Consider the following 25,979-nt stretch of genomic DNA (forward strand, 5'->3'; position numbering starts at 1 on the left):
GGGAGAAGAGCCATGGGGTTCATTATACTAATAACTCAACTTCAACAATGCTCAGATCATGTCCTTTACTCATTTATATTCCTATTCACCCACTCCTTCCTCCACTGGGATTAATTTGAGCATGTCTTAGATAGCATCATGAATTAAATGTCATGTAAAACGTGTTTATGTAAGTGTGTACTTATATGTAAATATTTCTGAATGTCTTACTAATAGTTATTTCCAAGTGCCTTATTAATGGGCAAGTACTCTTGTTAAGACATAATGAGTTTCATTATTGTACTTGTCAAAACTTAACAGTAATATCTTAATATTTTAAGAATCCAGTAAATGTTCATTTTTTTAGTAAACTTTTATTTTAGAGCAGTTTTAGATTTACAAATTATTGCAAAGATAGTGTAAACAGTTTCCTTATAGCCCACATCCAGTTTCCCCTGTTCTTAGCATATTACATTAATGTGGTACATTTGTCACAATAATGAAATGATATTGATATCTCATTACTTAAAGTCCATATTATTCAGATAGTCTCAGTTTTCCCCTTCTCTTTCTGTCAGGATCCCATTCAGGATACTGTGTTACAATTAGTAGTCATGTCTCCTTAGACTCTTCTTGGTTGTGACAGTTGCTCAGACTTTCCTTGTTTTGATGGCTTTGGCAGTTTTGAGGCGTACTGGTAAAGTTTATTGTAGAATATTGCACAATTGGGATTTGTGTGATGCTTTTCTTATTGTTAGACTGGGGTGATGTATTTTTGGAAGGAAGACCACAGAGATAAAATACATTCTTATTACATCATATCAAGGCTACATACTATCAATATGACATCATTTGATGTTAACTGTGATCATTTCATTTGAGATAGTGTTTGTCAGGTTCGCTGCAATAAAGTTGTTCTTTTTTTCTCTCTTTCCATACAGTATTCTTTGGAAGATGTCACTATTTCTACTGTGAGACTGAAAGGGATTTGTCTCTTCTCCCTCACTAATTTATGTAATCATGTCTTTGTGTCAGTATGGACTTACATATTTATATTTTTGGTTCTAATCCAACCCTTATTATTTTGTTATTTATTTATTTATTTATTTTGAACACGATTTTTTACTTTCTGACACTACAAAATGCTCCAGGCTCATCTTGTATATTTCCTGCCTTAGTCATAGATTCAGCTATTTCTTCAAAGAGCCCAGGTTCCTGTAATTGGAGAATGGTGTTAAAATAAAATTTGGATGTGAGGGATGCTTCTAGACTCTGTCAGCTGAAGAGCAATGAGATGTGTGTATACTAACCCTGTGTATATGTACATACAGATATCTGTAAATATTTCTGTATGTAACCACCTGTAGCTTAAGCTAAACATGAGTTCATATGCTGATGTCTCCTACTCTGATCCATTACTACATGCATCATTCTCGCTGCTTTTCCTTGCTCGTTACCTCCCACTCAGCCAGTAAGAAACCTGCTGCTTACCATCAGCCATTGATTTACTTGATTGTTAAATTCCAGTATACATGTATAGTCATTTCAGAATTGTTAATTTATATCCCCACAGGAAACACCATTATCAACTAGAGTACAGTGCTTATATAGAATTCTTTTGCCTTTAGTCTTACAGACTCCAGTCATTTCCAGAGCTACTTAGGCGAGGCTGTTTCATACATTTATAATATTTAAACATTCTGCATTCCTTCTAAGAATCCTGACCTAAAAGATTTAAAAAAAAGTTTGCATGCATTAAAGATTACTCTTTGTGCTGTAAGGTTCAGTGAGTTTTGATAAATGCTTGATGTCTTGTATTCAGCATTACAGTATCATAAGGAATAGTTTCACCATCCTGAAACATTGCCCATACTTTACCATATTTCCCACTGTATAAGACACACCCTTTTTAAAAAAATTTGGGGTCTAAAAACCGGGTGAGTCTTATATAGTGGTTGTAGATTTTTTGACAGTGATGAGTTGTATGAATTTTATGATGAATAAAACTTGAGTTCAATAACTTTATGTAATACATTTTTTTTCCAAATTTCAGGCCCCAAGTTAAGGTGCGTCTTATACATGGGCAAATACAGTATTTCCCAGTGAGCCCCTGGCAAACTCTGATCTCTAGACTATCTCTATAGTCTTTTTAAGAATGTTATATAATTGTAATCATACTGCATATAGCTTTTTCATATTGGCTTCTTTCATTTAGCAATAATTTAATATTTATTCATGTCTTTTTGTGACTTGATACCTCTTTTTATTGATGAATAATACTATTTTGTATGGATGTACCACAATTTGTTTATTCACCCAGCTATCAAAGGACATGTTCGTTGCTTCCAATTTTGGGCCATTATCAATAAAGCTTCCGTAAATATTAAATGCAGGTATTAGTGTGGATAGATGTTTTCAGCTCATTTGGGAAAATACCAAAGAGTGAGATTGTTTGATCATATGGTAAGATAAATGTTTAGCCTTGTAAGAAGCTGCCAAACTGTTTTGCAAAGAAGCTATACCATTTTGCATTTCCACTAGCTGTGAGAATATCCTTGCTCTGCATCATCACCTGCAGGTGACTCCCTCCTTATCAGTGCTTTGGATTTTAGGTATTCTAGGTGTAAAGTGGTACTCATTGGTTTAAGTTTGCAATTTCCTAATAACAAAGGATGTTGAACATCTTTTTATATGCCTATTAGTCATCTGTATATCATTGATGAAAGTGTCAGTTTAGGTCTTTTGTTCATTTTTTAATTGATTTGTTTTCTTTTTGTTGCATTTTTAGGAGTTCTTTATATATTTTGGATATAAGTCTTTTATTAGATATATTTTGCAAATATTCTCTCCCAGTCTGTGTGCTTTGTCCTTTCATTCTTTTAAAAGTGTCTCTTACAGAGCAGAAGTTTTAATAAATTCCAACTTAATCAACTTTTGCTTTCACAGATTATGCTATTGGTATAGTTAAAAAATCATCAGCAAACCCAAGGTCATATGGTTTTTCTATTTTTTACTTCAAGAAGTTTTACAGTCTTGTATTTTACATTTTGTTCTGTGATCCATTTTGAATTAATTTTTGTGTAACCTGCATTTGGGTTGAGTTTTTTTGCATATACAGTTGTCTCTTGAACAGTGTGGTGATTGGGCAATTGACACCCCGCACAGTTGAAAATCTGCATTATTTCTTTTGACTTTCCCAAAACTTAACTACTGATAGCCCACTTTTGACCCGAAAGTCTTACTGATAGCATAAGCAGTAAATTAACAGACATTTTATATGTTATATGTATTATATACTGTGTTCTTACAGTAAAGTAAGCTAGAGAAAAAAATGTTATTAAGAAAATCATAGGGAAGAGAAAATACATTTACTATTTTTATTGAAAAAAATCCATATATAAGTGGACTCCTGCAGTTCAAACCTATGTTTCAAGGGTCAACTGTAATTTTGTCTTAAGAGTTCCACTCTATTCATTGAAAAATCTTTTTTTCCTCCATAGACTTGCCTTTGCTCCTTTTTCAGAATCAGTTGAATATATTTGTGTGGATCTGCTTCTGAGCTCTATTCTTTTCTGTTCTGTTGATCTGAGTGTCTGTTCTTTTGCCAATAACGTGTTGTCTTGATTATTGTCTTGTTTTGTCTTATAGTAGTAAGTCTTGTGTTGTATAAGGTTTTTAGCTGCTTTTGTCTCCAGTTCATGTGTGGGAGCCTCTCTATCTTTGGAATTTCCCAATTGATTGGAATGTTTTTGTTCATGGTGGGCTCTTACAGTTTATGATAATGAGGTGACTTAGGATCAGGGTAGGCCACACAAGAAAAACCCAACGTAATTAGTGTTAGGGCACTGAGTCATATGATATTAGTCTGATTTGAACTGTGGGGGTCCACTTAAACACAGATTTTTAGTATCCGTGTGAATGGACTCACACAGTTTCAGCTTGCGTTGTTCAAGGGTCACCTGTGTTCTTTTGGATGCCATTTTAAATAGACTAGTTTCCTTAATTTCCTTTTTGGATTGTTCCTTTGACATATAGAAAAAACACCAACTAATTTTTGAATGTTGATAGTTTACTCTGCAACTCTGCTGAATTTATTATTAACTCTAGTAGTTTTGTGGATTCTTTGGGATTTTTTATATATATATATATATATATATATATATATATATATATATATGAATAATATCTGTGAAAGATAATTTTACTTCTTTCTTTCCTGTTCAGTTGCTTTTTATTTCAATTCCTTGTGTTATTATTCTGACTAGAACTTCCAGCACATTCTTGGAAAGCAGTGATGAAAGCATGCATTCTTGTTTTGTTCCTGATTTATGGAAAAATCTTTCAGTCTTTCTCTATTGAATATGTTAGATGTGGGTTTTCATAAATGCCTTTTATCATGTTGAGAAAGTTTAATTTTGTTCCTAGTTTCCTGAGTATTTTCATTATGAAAGGATGTTCAGTTTTATCAAAAGATACTTTTTCTGTATCAATTGACGTGATGATGTGGTTTTTTTTTTCCCCTTCTCTTGATGTGGTGTATTACCTTAATTGATTTTCATATATTGAACTACCCTTGTATTTCTGGGGTAAATCCCACTTTTTTATTTTATGTAATTCTTTTGGTATGCTGATTGAATTTACTTGTATTGGTATTTTTATGTCTGTATTCATAAGGATATTGGTCTGTAGTTTTCTTGTAGATTTTTGTGTGGCTTTTGTGTGAGGGTAATTCTGGGCTTATAGAATGAGTTAGGAAGTGTTGATCTTTTTTTTTTTGAAGAGTTTGGAAAGGATTGGTGTTACTTTTTTCTTAAATATTTGGTAGAACTCACCAGTTAAGCCATTGATTTGGTAGTTTTCTTTATTGGGAGATATTTGATTACTTATTGTGTCTCGTTATTAGTTTAAGATTTTCTTTATTTTCTTGAGCCATTTTGGTAATTTTTATGCTTCTAGAAATTTGACCATTTATCTTAATTAATTTGTGTACTATTTATCATAGTATTCTCTTTTTTTTTAAAGATTTTTATTGGGTAATTGGGGAAGGGAACAGTGTTGGGGAATTGGGGAAGGGGAACACTGTGTTTCTCCAGGACCCATCAGCTCCAAGTCAAGTTGTTGTCATTCGGTCTTAGTTGTGAGGGCACAAGCCTGATCAGCTCCATGTCCAGTTGCCACTTTCAATCTAGTTGCAGGGCTGAAGGGTGGGGTGGGGTGGGGGGGGGACGGCGTAATCCATCATCCCATGCGGGAGTCGAACCAGCAGCCTTGTTAAGAGCACATGCTCTATCCACTGAGCCATCTGGGTGGCAGCTCAGCTCAAGATGCCAAGTTTAGTCTTAGTTGCAGGTGGGCAAGCCCACCATTGAACAGGCAGTCTTGTTGCTAGGAACATGTGCTCTCTCCAACTGAGCCATCCTGCCACCTGTTGGCAGCTCAGTGGCAGCTCAGCTTGGGCTCAGCGTTGCTGGCCCATGTGGAAATCAAACCAGTGGCCCTATTGCTCAGAGCTCGCGCCCTTAAGCTAACTCTTAACCAACTGAGCCACTTGGCTGGCCCCTTTTAATTTTTATCTAGGCATTCTTTGAGTCATTGATTGTTAAAGAATATGTTGTTCAGTTTCCACATATGTGAATTCTCCAGATTTCTTTCTGTTATGATTTGTAATTTCATTATATTTGGACCAAGAATATTCTTATGATTTTAGTCTTTTTAAAATTATTTAGAATTGTTTTGTGAATAACACATGGCATATCTTGAAGAATTTTTCATGTGCACATAAGAAAAATGTGTATTCTGATTTTGTTGTGTGAATTTTTATTATATATCTATATATCTTTCAGGTCCAGTATTTGAAAGTCCTCAATTTCCGTAATGGTCTTATGTCTATAGTCTGTCCATTATGCGAAGTGTAGTATTGACTTTTCCATGTATTATCATGAAACTCTGTTTCTCTCTTCAAATTTATCAGTGTTTGCTTCAATATATTTTGCTCTGATGATTGGTTGTATGTGTCTATAATTGTTATATCTTCTTAATTCACCTTTTATCAATATAAAATATATTTTTTTGTCTCTTGTAATAGTTATTAACTTAAAGTATTTTGTCTAATACTAGTGTCAGCACTCTAGCTGTGCTTTTGTTACTATTTGCAAAGAATATATACTTTTTTTTTAATTTTTATTTTTTTCATGTGGGAGTTGAACTGGCAACTTTGCTGTTAAGAGTGCATGCCCTATCCACTGGGCCATCTGGGGGCAGCTAAGCTCAAGGTACCGAATTCATTCGCAGCCGCGGGTGGGCATAGCCCACCATGGAACAGGCAATCTTGTCATTAGGAGCATGTACTCTTACCAGCTGAGCCATCCTGCCACCTGTTGGCTGCTCTGTGGCAGCTCAGCTTGGGCGCAGCCCAGGTGAAGCTCACTGGCCCATGTAGGAATTGAACCAGCGACCCTATTGCTCAGAGCTTGCACTCTTGAGCAAGCTCTTAACCAACTGAGCCACTCGGCCGGCCCTATACTTTTTAACATATATGTGTCTTTGGATATAAGCTGAGTCTAAGGTAACTATGTAGTTGGATCTATTTTTTTTTTTTAACTTTAAACTACACTGGCAATCTCTGCCATTTGATTGGAGTGTTTAATGCATTTACATTTACATCAGTGTTTAATCATTGACAAGTAATGACATAGTTATATCATTTTGCTATTTGTTTTCTATATGTTTTCTACTTTTCTTGTTTCTCATTCCCTCCATTACTGCCCTTTTTGTGTTTGATTTTTTTTGCAGTATACCATTTTGGTGCTCTTTCAATTTTCTTTTATGTTCATATTTAAAAATTTTTTTTTTTTGGTTATCTAGGAATTACAATGAAAATCCTAAATTGATATCAGTCTAGTTTGAACTGATACCAGATTAGCTTCAGTAGAATAGAAAAACTCTGCTCCTATACAATTATGTTCCCTTTTTTTATGTTATTGTCATACAAGTTATATCTTAATATATTGTGTACTCATTAACATGGACTTATAATTTTTCTGTTTGTCTTTTAATTCATGTAGGAAATAAAAAGAGCAATTATAAACCAAAAGTACAATAATACTGGGTTTTATTATTACCTATATATTTAAACTTTCTAGAGGGGTTTTTTTTTTGAAGTTTTTATTGTTTGTTTTGGTGTGGCTTCAAGTTTTTTCTGTTGTGCATTTGTTTCTGCCTGAAGAATTCCTAATAGCATTTTTTATAAGGCAGGCCTACTAGTTATAAACTCTTCTTTTTGTTTGTTTGTTTTTTAATCTTATTATTTCTAATTCCTCCTTTGTTTTAGAGGGGTAGTTCTCCTGGACATTGCATTCTTGGTTGAATTTTTTCTTTCAGCACTTTAAAAATGCCTTCCCACTGCCTTCTAGCCTTATGCTTTGTGATGAGAACTGTTCGTATTACCCTGAATCCTTTGAATATAATGCATTTCTTCTCTCTTGCTGCTTTAAATATTTTCACTTTGATTTGGCTTTTGATAATTTGAATATAATGTGTCTTGGGGGCGTTGTCTGCATTTAACCGTTTTGTAGTTCATTTTGCTACTTTAGTGTGTTGATTCATTTCTTTTTGAAAATTTGAGACATTTTTGGCCATTATTTTTTCAAATATTCTTTCTCCCTGATTATCACGCTCTTCTCTTCCTGAAGTCTCATCATACATATGTTGGAATTCCTTACTGTGTTTTAAAAATCTCTTTGGCTTTTTACTTTTCTTCATTTTTTTTTCCCTTCTTCTCAGCCTGAATAATTACAATTGACCAGTTTTCAGATTTGCTGATTCTTTCTTCTCCCTACTCAGACCTGCCATTGAAACTCTCTAGTGATTTTTAAATTTTTTCATGAAGACTAAATAATAGACATGCTTACCACAGTACTGGAATCAAGTAGTGTTCAATAAATGTAAGTTACAACTGTATAATCCCTTAATTCTTAAGAATTGTCAGTTAGTTGTTTTTTTTATCTAAGTTTTTAATGGTGGTAAAAAAAAATTACATAAAATTTACCACTTTAGCCATTTTAAAGTGTACAGTTTCAGTAGCATTAATTATATCCTTATTGTGTGCAACAGATCACTAGAACACTTTTTACCTTGCATAACTGAAACTGTATTCATGAACAAACTCCTTTTTTCTCTTCCCCAAGCTCCTGGCAGCCACCATTGTACTTTGAGTTTAACTACTCGGTACTTCATATACGTGGAATCATATAATATTTGTCTTTTTGTGATTGGCCTGTTTTCCTTATCATAATGTCCTCAAGGTTCATCCATGTTGTTGACTGTGATAGGCTTTCCTTTTTTAAGGCCGAATGATATTCCATTATATGGAATTATATTTTATTTGTTCCTTCACCTGTTGATGGACATTTAGGTTGTTTCCACCTCCTGACTTTTGAATAATACTGCAGTGAACGTGGATGTGTAAAAATCTCTGAGATCCTGCTTTTAATTATTTTGGATATATATCCAGAAATTCTATTGAGGTTTTCATTTATGTTGTTATACTTTCATCTCCAGAATTTCTGTTTTCCTTTCTTTATGTTCTACTCTTCTCTGATTTTCTGTACTTGGTTAGATATCCTTTGCTTAGGGTTTTCTTTAGCTCTTTGGGTATATTTAAGACAGTTGATTTCAAGTCTTTGTTAAGTTCAGTGCTTGGACTTTCTCAGGGATCATTTCTGTTAATTTTTTTTCTTTTGTAAATGGGTGGTGCTTTCTTTGCATGCCCCTAAGTTTTTGTTGAAAACTGAACATTTTGAATATTTTAATGTGGCAACACTGCAAATCATATTCTTCACTCTCCTTAGGGTTTGTTTTTGTTACTTGCTATATGCTACAGCTGCTTTCTTTTTAGTGACTTTTCTAAAGTATTTTTGTAAAGTCTCTCATCATGGGTGGTCTATGAAGGCAGTGTTACTGTAGCTTGTATTTATTTAGTGTTTTATGCAGAGATTTTCTTGAGTGCCAAAAGCCAAAAAAAAAAAAAAAGGGAGAGGAGAGTGAGAGTAAGAGAGAGGAAAGGAAGGAGAGAAAGAAGGAGGGAAGCAGGTAGAAAAAGAACAAAGGAATAAAAAGAAGGAACATTTAAAAAACATCTCAAAGTGAAAGTTGAAAGAAAACCTCTCGTTGTCTTTGTCTTTGCTATTGGCTCTGTGTTGGGGTTCTCCTTCAGTGCTTAGCCTCCATTTACATTCTACCTTAGCCTTTACTTACTACTTCTTCTAAGTCTAGAAATCAGCCAGAGTTGGAAGCTTTGGGTATTCTTAGGTCTTTACTCAGAATGCATCTTGCCCTGGGTATTTTTGTGGCTTTCTAAATTCTCCAGTATCCATGGCACTTTTGAATCACCTAATTTCCCAAAGAGACTCTCGCCAGCCTTTTCTCTCAGCCTTTCGGCATATATTTCAACTATCATCTTTTGGCCCAGGGTGATGGTGGATTGCTTGTTGGCCATACAATGTTTTTGAGCAATGCCCAATGCTTTTTGGACTGGCAAGTTCCAAGTTAGGCAAAACCAAGGTAAGTATTCTGTGTCAGTCATTCAGGTAACCCAGGCAGGTTAGAGTAGACAAACACAGTTTGTAAATAAGGTCTCCAGTGCATGCTTTGGAACCAGAGACCAGGGTCCCAGACTGGAAACAAGGTCTGCTGTCTTCAAGTCTGCAGTCAAGCTGGGGAGGGGCATATGGAAAGGCCAGTCTCATTGATTATTGGAATGCAAACTATACAGAAACTCCGGGAAATGGTTTAGCAGTCTGATGAAATTAAACATGTACTCTGTATACTGTACAGCAGTCTCACTCCTCTGTGTTTACCTTAGAGAAATGAAAGCTTATTCACACAAAAGCCTGTACATGAATGATCATAGTAGCTTTACTTAAAGTAGCTAAAAATCGGAAAAACTGAAATGTCCTTCAATGAGTAAATGGATACACAAACTGGTACATCCATGCAATGGAATACTACTGCTCAGCAGTAAAAAGTAATGAATTATTGATATAGTCAACGACTTAGATGAATCTGAAAGACATTCTCCTAAGTGAAAGAAGCCATTCCCAAAAGGTTATACACTGTATGATTCCATTTATATGACATTATTAAAGACACAATTATGGTGATGGACAACAGAACATTGTTTGCCAAGGGATTATGTGTGGGTATAGGGTGTGACGATAACTAGTTAGTACGAGGGAGTTTTTTTGAGTGAAGAAACTTCTGTGTCCTGATTGTATTGATGTTTATACAAATTTTTTTGTTTTAAAATTCATAAACTGTATATCAAAAGAAAAAAATAATTCCATATGATACTTAAACTGGTGATTGTGCCATTCATTTGTTGAAAACATTTAGGCTTTCTCCAGTTTATGAGTGAAACAGAAACTCATTGAAAGCAGCACTGGCCCATGATCTCATAGTTCACACTATTTGAATGGGAAAACATTCTCAGAGGCCAAGGGAGTTCTGTGACAATTCTAATATGTCTTCAGAGTTTTAATTCCAGTGAAGCTCGTGGGAGCCTCTGGAAGCAAGTGAGTTTTCAGGTTTAGGTTTACTTTGCATACTCCCATCTCGTGGTTGTGCTACATGGCCTCCCAACTAAAACAGGTGTGTGTGGATGTTGGTTCCCAACAAGTGCAGGCTTGCCAGTGAGAGAAAGAGCCTGACACAACCATCATGAAGCAGAAAGTCTTTCCTATGTTAACCAATCTCCATGCTCCATGGCCTCCTTTCTTCCTCTAATAATACAGTTCCTAGCCTGTGCAGATGACTGGTGAAGAAAAATTAGATTAATTTTTTTTCCTTCCCTCTTTGCCTGAACCCTTACTGAAAGGTTTAATCTTATCTCTGGTATAACTCTTCTCAAAATCTGATACTGGATAAAGATATACCTTCTGTGAAAAAATGTGGTAAAGATTGTCTAAGACAGATGTTAGAATCCAGTCTTCTCACTCTGCACTCTCTCTCTCGTCAAACTCACTGTTCAGTATTTTTCATTTGCCATGAATGGTGGTTACTTTCACACCTCAAATCTCTTTGCTCAACTCCATACCCCAGTATATTCAATTATCTGTTGGACATGTCTTCTTGAAGATACAGTAGCCATGTCAAAATTATCAGGTTTTAAAATTATGTTTTCATTCTTTTATTTCCTACCAGATCTAGGCCTCCTTTTTTATACTTTTATTTCAGTGAATAGGAATCATCCATCTGTTTCTCAAGCCAGGAGCCAAGGAGTTCATTCATGTCTCCTTTCTTACTTCTCAGTTAACTTTGATTCTATAGATCCTAACTCCTCGGTATGTTTCATAACTGCTTATTCTTCATTCTCACTGACATTGATGACTATCAGGCCATCATCATATATCACATGATTTCTGCAATAGCCACAAAACTGGTTTTCGTTTCTCACTTAAATCCATTCTCTACACTACAGTCGGAATATTTCTTTAATGCAAATCTCAATTTGTCACTTCGTAAAACTCGTCAGTCATACTCTGTCATTGAAATAAAGTTCAAACTCTTTAATATGGCCTAAATAGTTGTTCATGATGTAGTTCTGTTTGTCTCTTCCCCTTACACAGTGTCTGAGTATTGTCTTAGTCAGCTTGGGCTACTAGAACAAAGTAGCTTAAACAATAGACATTTATTTCTCACAGTTTTGGAGGCTGGAAGTCCAAGATCAATATTGGCAGATTGTTCCTGGTGAGGGCCCTCTTCCTGACTTGCAGACAGCTGCCTTCTCACTGTGTCCTTTATGTGGCAGGGAGAGAGAGGGTATGTGCTCTGGTCTTTTTCTCTTATAAGAACACTAATCCCATCATAGGGTCCTCACTCAGCATCATGACCTTGTCTAAACCTAATTACCTCCTAAAGGCCTACTTCCAGATACCCTAATATTGGGGGTTAGGGCTTCAACGTATGAACTTGGTGGGGCGGGGTGGCACAAACCACAGTCCATAATAAGTGTTAGTGAGCTACTTATAGTTATGTGAATAGAGCAGGTCAGCAAACTGTATCCTGTAAGTTATATCTGACCAACCACCAGTTTTTTCACAGCCTGCAGACTATATTTTTTACATTTCAAGTGGTTACACTTTAAATGGCTATATAATTACCTACATAATATGCTCGATTTTGTCTGTAGGCCTGCAAAGTCTAAAGTGTTTGCTTCCCGTCCTTTAAAAAACTTTTGCAAACACTTGAAATAGGTTATATTTTTTGCTTCCTTGCCCTTAACAGTATTGTTTATGTAGAAAGTATTTTCCTCTTTCATGTTCTAGAGGCCACATTTGGTTTCTCTTTCAGTTGTCTCTGACTTGGCTTTTAGGTTGTTTTAGCTTGTCTCTGACTTGCCAAACCTAGATATCCATCCAGTGTGCTCTTATGGCACCTGTGCAATGATCATGCTGTAAAGCAACTGAGGGGAGACAAGTCGTCTTGAAGGGTTGTTGTGACTTGATTAAACTAACATTTGTTAAGTAGAACTCTGGGCTGTTGGATGGTGAACCCCAATTCAACAATAGACCACAAGGGAAATGGAAATAGAGAAGTTGGTTACTACTAGATCCTGGAAGAAGTACATGACATCCACCTGGGGGCCACATGGGAAGGTACACAGCATGCCTCAAAGGGCCATCCCAGTGCAGATAGAGTGGTAGGACCTGGGGCATGTGCCTTCATTAGGGTCTGTGGCTGGAGTGTTTGGGGTTCTTGAGCTAAGGCTGTGTGGGTCAATTCAAACAAAAAAGAGCTGGGTTTTGGTAAGCTCCACAGGGGTCTTCTTCAAGGGATGCACAAGGGGAAGGCCCTGGGAGGTGGGGAGACTGTTGCTCACAAGGGCTTCTGGGGAAGTTGTATCAGGAACTTCCATTTGCTTGGCACTGGAGGGCTGTTATCTGGGGCATGTATGCCAAGGCAGTAGTATCATGGAGTAGTTTATTTAAACTCTTGACAAAGATAAAGATTGTCTTTTTACATGGGTATATCCTGTGCCCAGAATTGTGCCTCGTTTTTTATCTGTGTTGAATTATTGAATTATTATCTTATGGTTGCCACATAAAGGGGCGGGGTCAACTCCTCTCCCCCAAAATTTGTTTGGATGCCAGGACCAATGGTGCCGCACATATTATAATAAGAGAGTGTGAAAGATTTATTACTCACATAATGAGATTTTTCTGGGGAGAGCATGACAGGTACCAAAACCAGTCCAGAATAGCTTGAGTGTAGGCGGGAGGGGTAAGTAGCTCTGTTTTTTATTGTGGTTAAGGATGGGCTAGGTTCAGGGTTCCCAGGAGTGGGCTATGTTTGTGTGGTTTGAACTTGCCTGTTGATGCCAAGAGAGGTAGATTTTTTCCAACATAAAATTTTGCATATTATAAAAGCATTATGTCCTTATTTTAGAAAAAAACGAAAAGAATGTAAAGAACAGGAGCACATATCATCTCATGTATGGGAAATCGTAACAGTTCTTTGGTTTATCATCATTTAGATATTTAAATGTAGTTTTCAGCATTAACGATGGAGTCATATTATGCTTCTCCTCCCACCCCCATTTTACATAGCTTCTTTCCATGTTACTGTAAAAATTTCTGAAACTTCATATATAATGATTTATTGACGAATGTTAACTTGAAGCATAAATATGGATGATTTTCTCTCCCTTTCTCCCTGTAACTATTGCTAATTGTGCTTCCCTTTTCCACTGGGCTTTCTTAGTAACTTCTTTCAAAATCATTTAATTATTCCATCACTTTTACATTCGTTAGAACAGGCTCATTCCCATTCTTTAAGACTGTTTTTTTAAATCTTTCAGTATAAAATGAAACTCACAGAAAACTGCACAAAACAAATGTAGAGTTTAGTTATTAGACGTTGAACACCTTTTGGGCAGTGGTGGCAGTGCTCTGTTTGCTGATCGGTGAGTCTCAGCCAGCCCTGCTTTGGACAGAAAGTGAGGTCCTATTATTGTTGATGCTTTGCTGTGTCCTTGGTTGTCAGATCTGGCCTGGGGCACCCAGCATCATCTTGTTTCACACATATTTATGCATACATAGTCAAATGTTTTTATAGAGCATATGATTTTGGGGGGTAAATGTATGAAAGTCAATGCTTATTGAAGAAAATGAGAAAATACAGCTACTCTAAATGAAAAAAGAAAAAAAAACCCCATAATCCTAAAATAGAAAGTTAACCTGTGTTTTGGTTTCCTTCCAACTTTTTTGAATGCATTTTATACAATGAATTTGTTTTTTCAAAAAATGGATAATTCTGTACAGAATTTGTAGTGTTAGAGATATTTATTTAAGATGAAAAATACCTTGTGTTAATACTGATACTTCCTTATACTACTTATATTCAGGAACATAGTTTTTATTTAATTTCATTGTTTTTCACATTTAAACTTTTTCCTAAGGTGAGAATCCATTTTTCAACAAACACCAATACAACTCCTTTCATTTATACCCATGTATACACAGTCATCTCAGAGTAATAACTGTACTACCATCCATATTACAATTACCAAAAATAGTTTGAGGATTTTTCCCCCACTTGAAATAGTTTCTATCTAAGTGTTATGCCAACAACGTGATACAAGTTAGATTCATTTATTTCAGTTTACTTTTGACTTATAAAGATTTACTGAAACATTATTTTTAAGAGCAAAAGATTAGAAACAACCCAGTCTGTTTTTTCTGCAATTAACATCTTTCTATGTCTATAAATATATTTTTATTATCTTTTTTTTTTAACTTACAATGTAATATTGTTGTATCACTATATCATACTTTCTGTTTAACCATTTTTCTATTGTTGGGCACTTAGGCTATTTCTACTTTTTTACCATTCTGAACAATGCTGCAGTAACCATACTTATGCATGCATTTTCTGCATTTGTTTGTTTATTACTAAGGTATAAATTCTTAGGAAAGAAACCTTACCTTTAAAAAGAAAGTTTTAGCTAAATTTTGGCAAACTGGCCTCCAGAAAGTTTATATGAATCTAATCCTCTCTGGAGTATAGATGAGTACTAGATTTCTCTCAGTCATGATAAACCAACATTGGTGTTAGCATTCTTTCCTACATCATATTTATTGGCCATTTATTTTATATTTATTTTGTGAACTGTCCATTATGGCCAATGCCAATTTTTTTCATGTTCATCTTTTTTCTTGATTTTTTAGGAAGACTGTATTAAGGATAGCAAATCTTTCATGATCAAAAGAGGTTCTAAGAAATAAATACCTTTCTTGTGCCAAGGTTAAATAATTATGCAGAGGTTTTTTGTTGTTGTAATTTAATAATTACAGTTATTTCAGTTCTCAATGGATCCTGGAAAGAAGGCCCAGTAACACAAAATTGAAAAGATTTGGATGAAATACCCGAAATAGGGAACAATTCTGATTTTATTCATATTATCTGTAATAATGTAGATACTCCCTTTCTATAAGAGTTTTTTAAGGCCATAATCTAAGTCATTTAAAAATTTGTGGATTTAGGATCTTCTTATATATACTGGGGACCGACCGATCTTGCAGTATTGGATCAGTTCTTAGATTGGAAGGATCCACTAGTGGGCTATAAGTCAAACTGAGTTTACCTTAAACTTAGTTTTTGTTCATTTATTAGTTATTTAGACTTTAGAACAAGAGTCTTTGAAAACAAAATATTAATTTTCTAGGGATAGATGATAGCTAGCAAGGTTGCAAATAGAACACAGGAGGGTGTACTTGTACCAATTCTACAGCTCCAGTTCTGTTATAGAAAAATAATAACTTAAGGCAAATCGAGGAGTTGGTTGTGGTGCTGAAAACAGTAGTATGCAGGTTTGGCACAGGAAAGGAGTGGAATAATCACATCGTTAAAGGCCTATTTTGTTGTTTTTGCATAAGTAGTCCAATCCCTAGATATAATAAAACACAGCCTCCCACACCAAATACGAATAAATTTTGGGAGATACTTGACTAATTTTGATTATTCACGTTGCCAGGGGAGCTGTTAAACGCATGGACGCAGGAGACAGACTGCCTATGTTCGTGTCCTGCATTGGCCAGGGTTTAGGCTCTCTGTGCATTAATTTCAGCACATAGACTATGGGAATTGCACTAGTCATGAAGTCATAGGGTGATGTTAAAGCTTAAATAAACGAATGTTTGTAAAGTGCTTAGAACAGTGTCTGGCAGATAGTGAGCACTGTGTTTTTCAAAACAAAATCTGGTGGGAGTGAAAGACTAGGAGAAGGATGTTACAAAAAGCTTAATCAGATAAAACAGTTCAATCTATTTTTTTTTAAAGATTTTATTGGGGTATTGGGGTAGAGAACAGCATTGGGGAATCAGGGAAGGGGAACAGACAAGTTGCTGTCCTTTTGTTCTTCAGTCTAGTTGTGGAGGACGTCGCTTCACTGGCTCATGTTGGTATTGTCATTGTGCTCTTCCTGGATGAGGCAGTCGCTCACCGGCCATTAGATGGCCAGTCACAGTGGCTCACGGCAGCTCACTGCAGCCCCACTGCAGCCTACGCCATCACCAGCGACTCACNAGGGAAGGGGAACAGACAAGTTGCTGTCCTTTTGTTCTTCAGTCTAGTTGTGGAGGACGTCGCTTCACTGGCTCATGTTGGTATTGTGATCATTGCGCTCTTCCTGGATGAGGCAGATTGGTCACCGGCCGTTGGACGGTTGCTCATGGCAGCTCCCGGCAGCCCAGCTCCAGGTCGAGCTGTCTTTCACCATCTTAGCTGTAGAGGGCGCAGCATTACTGGCCCATGTGGGATCCGAACCGACGGCCCTGCTGCTCAGAGCTCACGCTACCAAGCCAACTCTTAACCAGTGAGCCACTCGGCTGGCCCCTCAATCTATTTTTTTACTTCTAAAATTTATCTGTACAACACAAAAATTGAGTAAATTCAGATTAACATAGTCTTGTTTTCACAACTCATGATTACATACAGCCTTGAGCTAGATTATAACATTTTTACTGCTTTTGTTTACAGGATATTCTGAATAATCTTGAATCATGTGACCTTGAGGATGATGACCTTATGCTTGATGTGGATCTGCCTGAGGATGCACCTCTTGAAAATGGTAAGTGGGGACAATATGGAACCTCCAGAGGCGTATAATTAAACTAGTTGACTATAGCCAATTTGATATTTGTTATTTACAGATTTCTCAAGTTCAATCTGAAAAGGAAGCCTTTTCAGGCTTAGAATCAATCTTAAGAGATGTTAAATGAGTTCATTGTAAATTTATTAAGTGTTTAAACCTGATTTTTTAGTTATTAGATATAATTTCTTTATGATGCAATAAAATTATATACCTATATCATAAAGTAAATGGTAGATAGGATTTGGCCTTTTTTTCCTATATACATACCCAATTTTTCCTCCCATTATCTCATTTTGATTCTAAGAAGAAATACATTTAGAGAAGCAAATGTAATGATTTATGAAATATCAGTAAAAATCGTTAATTTGAAAAATATTTTAAGATCAATTCTAGGAAAATGGTGATCTTCTGAATAAATCATTTGGCTCTTTTTTTTTTTTAACCTGTTACTCCCCTTCACCTTTTCTGCCTTTAAAACATTTTTAATTATAATTGATACTTAATATTATGTTAATTTTAGGTGTACAGCATAATGGTAAGGCATTTATATTATTTAAGAAGTGATCCCCCGGTAGGTACTTCTCTAGTACCCACCTGACACTATACATAGTTATTACCACATTATTGACTATATTCCCTGTGCTTTACTTTATATCCCCATGACTGTTTTGTAACTACCAATTTATACTTCTTAATCCCTTCCCCTTTTCACCAACCCCCTAAACTCCTTTCTGCCTGGCAACCATCAAAATGTACTGTGTATTTATGAGTTTGTTTCTGTTTTGTTTGCTTGTTTATTTTGTTCTTTAGTTTCCACATATAAGTGAATCACATTGCATCAGTCTTTCTCTGTCTGACATACTCCACTCAGCACAACACCCTCCAGGTCCATCCATGCCCCCATAGGTGGCAAAAACCCATTCCGTTCCCTGGCTGAGCAATATTCCATTGTATTTATGTACCACCTCCTCTTTATCCATTAATCCACTGACAGACACCCAGGCTGCCTCCACACCTTGCCTATTGTAAACAGTGTTGCAATGAACATATGGATGCACATATCTCCTCGAAGTAGCATTTTGGGTTTCTTCGCATAAATACCCAGAAGTGGGATTACTAAACAAAATGGGAGGAACCTCCACAGCCAAGATATCCCTCCTGAATTTTAATGGTCACATGCGGGTGTGGGACCAGCCCATTCCATGTCTCTGTCCCTCCTACCTGTCTCCAGGTGGCTTCTTCTGTATGTCCTTAGTTGTAGGGCTTCGGTTCAGCTAGACTTCACGTGATTCTCAGTGATCATTGTTCTGTGGTTTAGTTGGAATTTTGATGTGGTCGCGAGAGGAGGTGAGCACACTGTTTACCTACTCTGCCATCTTGACTGGTTCCTCATTCTACCATTTTACTTCCAAATCCAGCCTGTCTTCCTCTGTAGATCCTAGTAACTGCTGGAGTGGAGCTTTAGATAATCCATATGCAAGAGGGGCCTGGGTGCTCCTACCTCCCCTGACATAGCATTTGTAGGATTTTCTATCTTAGGGCCTGATCGAGAACCAGAGATCAGCCTAGGAAAGCCCCTGGGACAAGGGTTGAAATGGGAATCCTTTTGGGGAGAGGAATGGCTCCAGAGATCTGTGGATTCCCTGTCAGTCAACATTTACATGGTTTCTCGGGCCTCCCAGGGACCAGGGATGAACTAAAAACTGTGGTGAAGTCCTTTGTATACATGATGCTAGAAAACTGCAAGGATATTTCAGAGAGGGTAGGTGTTTGTTCTTAGTGTATCATTGAGGTACTAGGAACCTTTAGCTGCTCACATTTGTCATATTGATGTGGCTTTATTTTATTTTATTTTATACTGCCAGGATGCTCTGTAACAATCAATCTCAAAATCTCAGTGGCTTTCAAAATAGACATTTATTTTTCTCTTTTACTGGTATGTGAATAAGCCTGGACTGCTTAGGCTGTGAGACTGAGTTCAGGTGTACTTGTTTCTTCATTTTGAGACCAGCATTACTTGGAGCAGGTTGTTCTCATGCAGATGGCAGAAGGACAATAGGGTGAGCAGAAACATGCACATGATATCTTTTAAAGTCTTCACTGAGAGCCAACACAATTCTACAGCGGTGGGATTAAGAGGTGCACTGTGTTCACACTGAGATGCTCTGCAGCAGAGCACATTGGATATTTAATTCTGTTAATGAGAGGGTGAAGACCTGAGAACAATACCTGCTCTACCACTGGGGTGGAGACCGTTGCACCTTCTGTGGTTCTTTTGTCACTTGGGATGCTCCAGCAACTAGGGCTGAGTTCCAATCAACTGTGAAAGAAAAATCACAGTCAACGCCCAGGAAGAAGACCAGGGAAAACCACAGAACTCGCAGAATTGTGACCCAAGGAAACAATAATGAGAGCACTTAGGGAGAATTAATCACAGTATAATGCTTTCTGAAGCCATAAAAGAAGTTTTCCCCACAGAACAGTTCAGTAGATGACAGAAAGCATAGCTGCTGTTGAAATCTGAATTAGTAGTCTGGAAGATCAAGCAGAAAAATATGTGGAACACAGTAAAAACATAAAGCATTGATAATTATAGGGGGGGAAATAATGAGACTATATGGTCTAGGAGATTTAATGTGAAGTTTTAAGGGCTGGTAGTGAGGAATGAGGGATTTACCTCCTTGGAATAAATCACATTCTAAATAATGCGTTTTACTTAGAATTATAACCACTTTCCTTTGGAAACCTTATACCATTTCTGAGCTAAAACGGGACGTGGAGATATGGAATTGGTCTTAGAGCCTACCTCATCTTTAGAGCACAGCAAAAAGTTATCCATGTATTAGATAAAAGAATTGCAGGGAAATTTAGTCTTTGATGTCTTGGTTGGAGACTTGTGAAAAGTTTGCGGGAACTCCTGAGGTATCTTTCACATATATTACAGATTTTCCTAGAACACGAACAAGTATTGACTATTTTGAGCTAGTGGACGCTGAAGAAAGCAGATCATGGATCTAAAATGTGTTATATTCAGAGGCACCAAAGATAAACTATTATTGAGGTTTGGTACTGCAGAGGTCCTGAATGACACTATCCCCACCTGCTGGGTTTTTTGATTGGGAGGATGGGAATGTTACAAGGACTGGTATAAGGTTTAAGGAGTCTTCTAATAGTCTTTTGACTATTAATTTTAGTACCCTTTAGATTCTGTTTTTTGAGGCTCGAATGCAAATTTGGGTAGAGATTTTTAGATGGCTCATTCTGAACCTTGATGGGTTCAGCTCACTATTTCTGCCAAACTTAGTAGAGTTTTTGCAAAGAAGATGACTGGCACTTCACTGAGATCTTAAATTTGGACACAAGTTTGCTATGACTTTATTATGAATAGGGGGCTCTTCTGTGATTTCAAGGGCGAGGCCATGACGAAAATATTAATCTGGCAATTGTATTTGTAAATAATTACCTATGAAGCCAGCGTGTGTGGTATAGCACAGACAAGGAAAGAATGTTTGTTGGTCAAATGTTTTTTGGACAGTTAAGGGTAGGATTTGGGAGCTATTTTAAGAGTTATTGGAGATACCTACACTGAGTGGTTTGGTGACAGTAAGGGGGAGGTTATGCAACAGTAGGCTTTAAGGTTGATATTGTAATATCTGTATCAATAAAACATGTTCAGGATTGTCCTTTACTATTTAGAGAAATTTATCTTTGAGTTTAAGGGGGTAAAACCAGAAATTGAGTGTTTGATTTCTCCCTGAGAATACTTTAATCACCCACTTTATTTTTTTCTCTATTATTTCTTAATGCAATGGAAGACACTTATTTTTCAAATGCCCTGCTCTTTATAGTATCTATAAATGTATTAAGAGGCTCCTTCTTCCAGTGTTTAATTGACTGATGGAGGCATCTAGTTGTTTACATGTGAAGGACATCATTTTATTCTGAGTCTACTGCTTTTTTTAAGGCTCTTTCCAAGCACTGGAAGTCTGTCAGTGAGGCTATTTAAGGTATATCTGCCTTAAAATCTTTTACGGAAAGTGAGGAGAAAGATAGGGTCACATCTCTTTCTGAATCTACTCTTGAATGTTCTCTAGTGGTGTTAGTCTATCCTTGAAGTCTGAAGTGAATTTATCTTTTCTTTACTTAAAAATAAACAGAATTGAATCAGAGCCCAATCTGTGTTCACAGAAAAAGACTTTGTTGACAGCCTCTGAAAGGCCTCTTTTAACCTCTTTTTGTTTTCTCTGCATTTGAATTCAGGACACATTACCCCAAAATATGGCGCCCTGGCAAACTGAATATTTTAAGCTGAAAGAATTTAAGAAAATGGCAGAAGCAGGAAAGTCACTCTGACCTCTGTCCACCCCTCCCCCCACTTCTCCCCTGAAACAGGTCATAAAACCCTCCAATGAGTCGCCCTCCCTTTACAGCCTCATCTCTGAAGACAGAGGGACACTAAGAAGAATGTTAGCAGGCCATGCTAAGTTTCCCTTAGTTTAGGTTTACTACAGTTACCTCATTCTCCTTAACCTGTCATATTCTTCTGTAACTGCATTCGTCATCAAAAGTACCATAAAAACACACAAGTCTAAAGGTTCTTTGAGTCTTCATTTCCTTATGAAGGCCCCATTACACATATTACATATACTTTATGCTTTTCTCCTGTTAATCTGTTGAGTGCTTTATTTTCAGAACCTAAAAGGGCTGAGGAAAACGTTTTCTTCCTCTACACCATCATGGGTTCCTAAGTTACTTTCAGGTTCTTCACACTGTGCCTTCTCCATTCTATTTTTTGCTCCTGGACTTCCCTCTAACGTATGAACTAGTTGGTGTATCTCTGGGAACTCTGGATCATCAATTCCTAACACTATTCTAAATTCTTCTGCAAATTTCCCCTAATCTGGTTTAGACCTTAGAAAGTATGTAGCAATCACTGGCTCTCAGCTCAGAATGAGACTCCAGGTCTTAAAATCAACCTTAAGAGGTTTTGCCTCTTCTGAAGGAGGTTTAACTCTAAGAGGTATTGAACTTTACAAGTTTCTGGCCAGCTTGGGAGAAACAGGTCAAAGGGAGAGATTGAGCAGAGAGAAATTGAGAAGCATAGCAATGAGGGAAGAGGAATAATAGGACTTTAGGTTTGAGTTGAGATTCGGGAGGATATAAAAGATACTTTTTTTTTTTTTAAGATTTTATTGAGAAATCTGGAAAGGGGAACAGACAGTGTCTGTCCTTTTGCTCTTCAGTCTAGTTGTGGAGGATGTCACTTCACTGGGCCATGTTGGTATTATCATTGCGCTCTTCCCAGGTGAGGCAGATCGGTTGCTGTCAACTCGCGGCGGCTCTTGGCAGCTCACGCCATCTGCCGGCCACTCACACTGGCTGGTGACCACTCACCGTAGCTTACAGGAGTCCACTGCAGCCTCACTGCAGCCTATGCCGTTGCCGGCGACTCTCAGCAGGCCAGCTCCAGGTCAAGCTGTTGTTCACCATCTTAGCTGTAGAGGGCGCAGCATCACTGGCCCTAATGTGGGATCTGAACCGGGGCCTTGCTGCTCAGAGCTGGCATCCCAAGCCAGCTCTTAACCAACGCGCCTCTCAGCCGGCCCCAAAAGATAAATTGTTTTAATTCTTTTCTATTTTTCTTTTACCTTGGTCAAGGAATCTCTTAAGGAAGCAATTTTGGAATCTGAATTAATTTTGGTAGACCATTGAGTATTTGAGATTTGTTGTAAAGTGTCTCCTAAATGAACAATTTTGTTATAGCAAAAGCACAGTTGTGTTGCTTTATTCTCTTGCTCAGGACTTTCTAATAGTCACTCATTTCCTATAATTTAAAGCCCAGCATTTGGCACATTCATAGTATAATACTTAGGTTTATAGAATTTCCATAGTGCCCTTCTTACATGTGCTGTTTCTTCTACTAACTCTTGATTTTAAACTTTTCTGTGTTAAAAAGATGTCTGTTTACTTCCTGAATCCCACCCCAAACCAAGTTATGGTGCCTACTAAATTGCCCTTATTTCATGTTATTTTTCCTACGGCCACATTTTTACTAAACTTTTTATTGCAATATAGTTATATGAGGTTTGTAGTATTGTCCTTGACCACTTTCCAATTACTGTATTTTCTTCTGGAAATGTATTTGTATTTTTTCATTGTTAATTGTGTTTAGTAATAACAAGATTCATGGCTTTTTTTTGTTGTTTTTTTTTCTTTTAACACAAACTTTTCTTCTTTCAAGCCAAATTTCAGTTAAAAGCTTTTCTGAACAGATTTGTAAAACCTCCTGCAAAACACATTTTTTTTCCAGGCTTTGTGATGTGTAATTTTTCCCACTATCTTCATTGCCAATTGTTAGTCACAGGTGGAGATAGTACCTGTGTCATCCATTACCTTCTTAGGACAAGTTACCAGAGAAATCCTCTAGGTAGCTCTTGGTGTCATATTTTGTTCCTTTATCAAATCATAAGAAAGGGATGTGAAGAATGTTAGACATAGGCATCCCTACATCCCATACCTCAGCTTTTTCTCTCCAGAGGGTAAAAGTCTTGGTATTATCTCTCTGTCTCCTACTCATAATGAAATAACTACATACCAAAATCTTCTCCCTTTTATGTCTGTAGCTGGGAAACCTCCTTCAGAAGGCCTTTTTCTCCAGTCCTAATTTCATAGTCAGGGCCACATCTGGTGTGCTGATGGTTTTGATCAGCGTACTGGGTTAAAACTTTTTCAAACTGGGATGCCGTTAGGTTCGCCCCATCGATCCCGAAATAAAAGGGATTTATTTCCTTTCTTAGTCTTATTTGTTCTGTTCCTTCATTGGCTCTGGAAACTGGTTTTGATTTATCTCCATCTTGTAATTTTATTTGCTTTTCATTTTCTTTTCTATATTATTTCTTTAATTTTGTCAGAGAACACTTAACCTTTTCTAAGAAACCACCGCTAATGTTATTTCACATTATGTTCTTGATAACATTTTAAAATATGTAGACCCATGATTGCTGGAAGCCTCAGGTAGGAGTATAAACAGAACCCTTCCTGCAGAGTCTTAGAGCAGTCATATCTCTTAGAAGTAAGCCCCTTCTGTCTCATTTTCTACCAGTAGTCTTTTGTGGTCTTGCAAATGTTTGTTTCTAGTGCTTATTTGCCATTTTGCCCATGTTCGAGTTCATGTTTCAGTAAAGTTGCTTTAATTTGAGGGCTGTTCGTAGTACCAACAACCGTTAGCACACACAAAAGCAGCATGATAATTTCTGCCTTGTAATTTTCCTCAGTATTCAACCCCATCTCTTGTCCTATTTGCCTGATTTGTTTGCTTTCCTGTTACTCTGTGTGCTCTGTGTTGATGATATCCTAATTACACATCAGTTTCTTATTTTAACAGAATTGTTTGTTAGGGGAACGAGTAGAATTGTTTCTGCCTGAGTTAAAAAAAATATGAATTCAGAACATTTAAAAGTAGATATAGGTTATTCCTCAGCTATAAGAGTTGCTTAAACTAAAGTAACATTTTAACATTATGTAGAAATACTTAAGGAACTTAACCAAGTCTATGAGTATAATACAGATGTGAACTAAAAGCAGTTTAAGCCTTCTTAGGGTTATTTTTTACTTTATTTTCTTTTGCAGTCTCATTTTCTACTCATGATTTTTTTTTTCAGCATAATGGTCACCATGCCTTCATGTATCTGTCTAGCAGCCAGGTTTTCTATAATTGAACTTGAAAAAATAGATCTTAATTTATCTTAATAAGATTACAAGAAATTGTTTGAAATAATTTCAAATGTAAGACTTCTTAAACATTCTTTTCATTAAAAAGTTTTTTAAAAAAACAGAAAACATAGTTTTTCCTAAAATTGATTCCTGTAATGAATTTAACCAAAATTTTAATGCCTTTTAAAACCTTATTTAAATTGTTATGCATTTAGAAGAAATATGTTACAGTGATTCTAGTATATATAAGAATTGAACATCCATACTTTACGTCATCTTTTTTTGGGAATGAGGAAGTATTTTAAGTTTTTTTTAAAAACTAATGAAACAGTTTTCACATTTCAAATTCAGGTTTTAGGTTAAGTGAAAACAATCATTTAAATGTGTTTCTTTTTTTTTTAAATTGGGGATTGCATTGATTGCTAAAGCTTTTTTTATCACAAGGAATTCTGAACATGCAGAATTTGAACTTTCTCATGTAATAATTCCCAGACTAGAGAAACCTTTCCAGTTCCTGGCTTGGGTTAGTGTTGGGTTGTATTTTTAGTAACAGTCCTAACTCAGTAGCTATGTAAGCAGTGAGCGAAGATGGAGTCACAGGGTAAACTGGGCGTGCTTCCCACAGGGAGGGCTGGGAGCCGGCAGGAAGGAAGGCCTGTTTGTCAGTGCCTTGTGTGCAACTATGTCTGAGTAGGCAGCAGGCGACACAATGTCTCCCTTGTACAAAGTAACTCTCCTAGTGAGTGCTCAGATATGTGAGGACAAAGTGTTTGGGTAAGTGAAGGAGAAGCTTGGGGTGTTTCAAAGAGATTCTTTTCGTGCTTTTGTGGCATTTGGATTTCAGGGAGTGTACTATTTGTTGCTGCAAAGTACTGGCTTTGTTTTCAGTGGCATTTTAGACTTTTTGAACAAGCTCTACTGCAGGCAGATTGAAGCGTCTTTCTAAAACTGTGAGCTTAATTTAAAAAATATGATTCGTTTTTGATGAAAAGTTAATTTGTGCTTCGTGAAATCTGGGAAAATTAGTTGTGACATTCATTTTGAGGAATGAATTCTCTACTAGATGTAAAATCTTATTTTTCTTATCACTTTCATTCTGAAGTCAGAACCAACAAGTGATAATGATGAAAACCACTAT

General features: G+C 36.6%; 1 protein-coding gene across 1 annotated transcript in view; it reads left to right on the forward strand.

Moving 5' to 3' along the window:
• The window catches only part of CCSER2 (coiled-coil serine rich protein 2), a 200,293-nt gene that overhangs the window by 56,840 nt on the left and 117,474 nt on the right, over positions 1 to 25,979 (forward strand). Inside the window, exon 4 of the mRNA XM_019626458.1 lies at positions 17,014 to 17,104. Coding sequence (XP_019482003.1) covers positions 17,014 to 17,104 — 91 coding nt within the window. The remainder of the gene's footprint in view (positions 1 to 17,013; positions 17,105 to 25,979) is intronic.

Source organism: Hipposideros armiger, unplaced genomic scaffold, assembly GCF_001890085.2.
Source record: "Hipposideros armiger isolate ML-2016 unplaced genomic scaffold, ASM189008v1 scaffold_678, whole genome shotgun sequence".
In the NCBI taxonomy this organism is placed as follows: domain Eukaryota; kingdom Metazoa; phylum Chordata; class Mammalia; order Chiroptera; family Hipposideridae; genus Hipposideros; species Hipposideros armiger.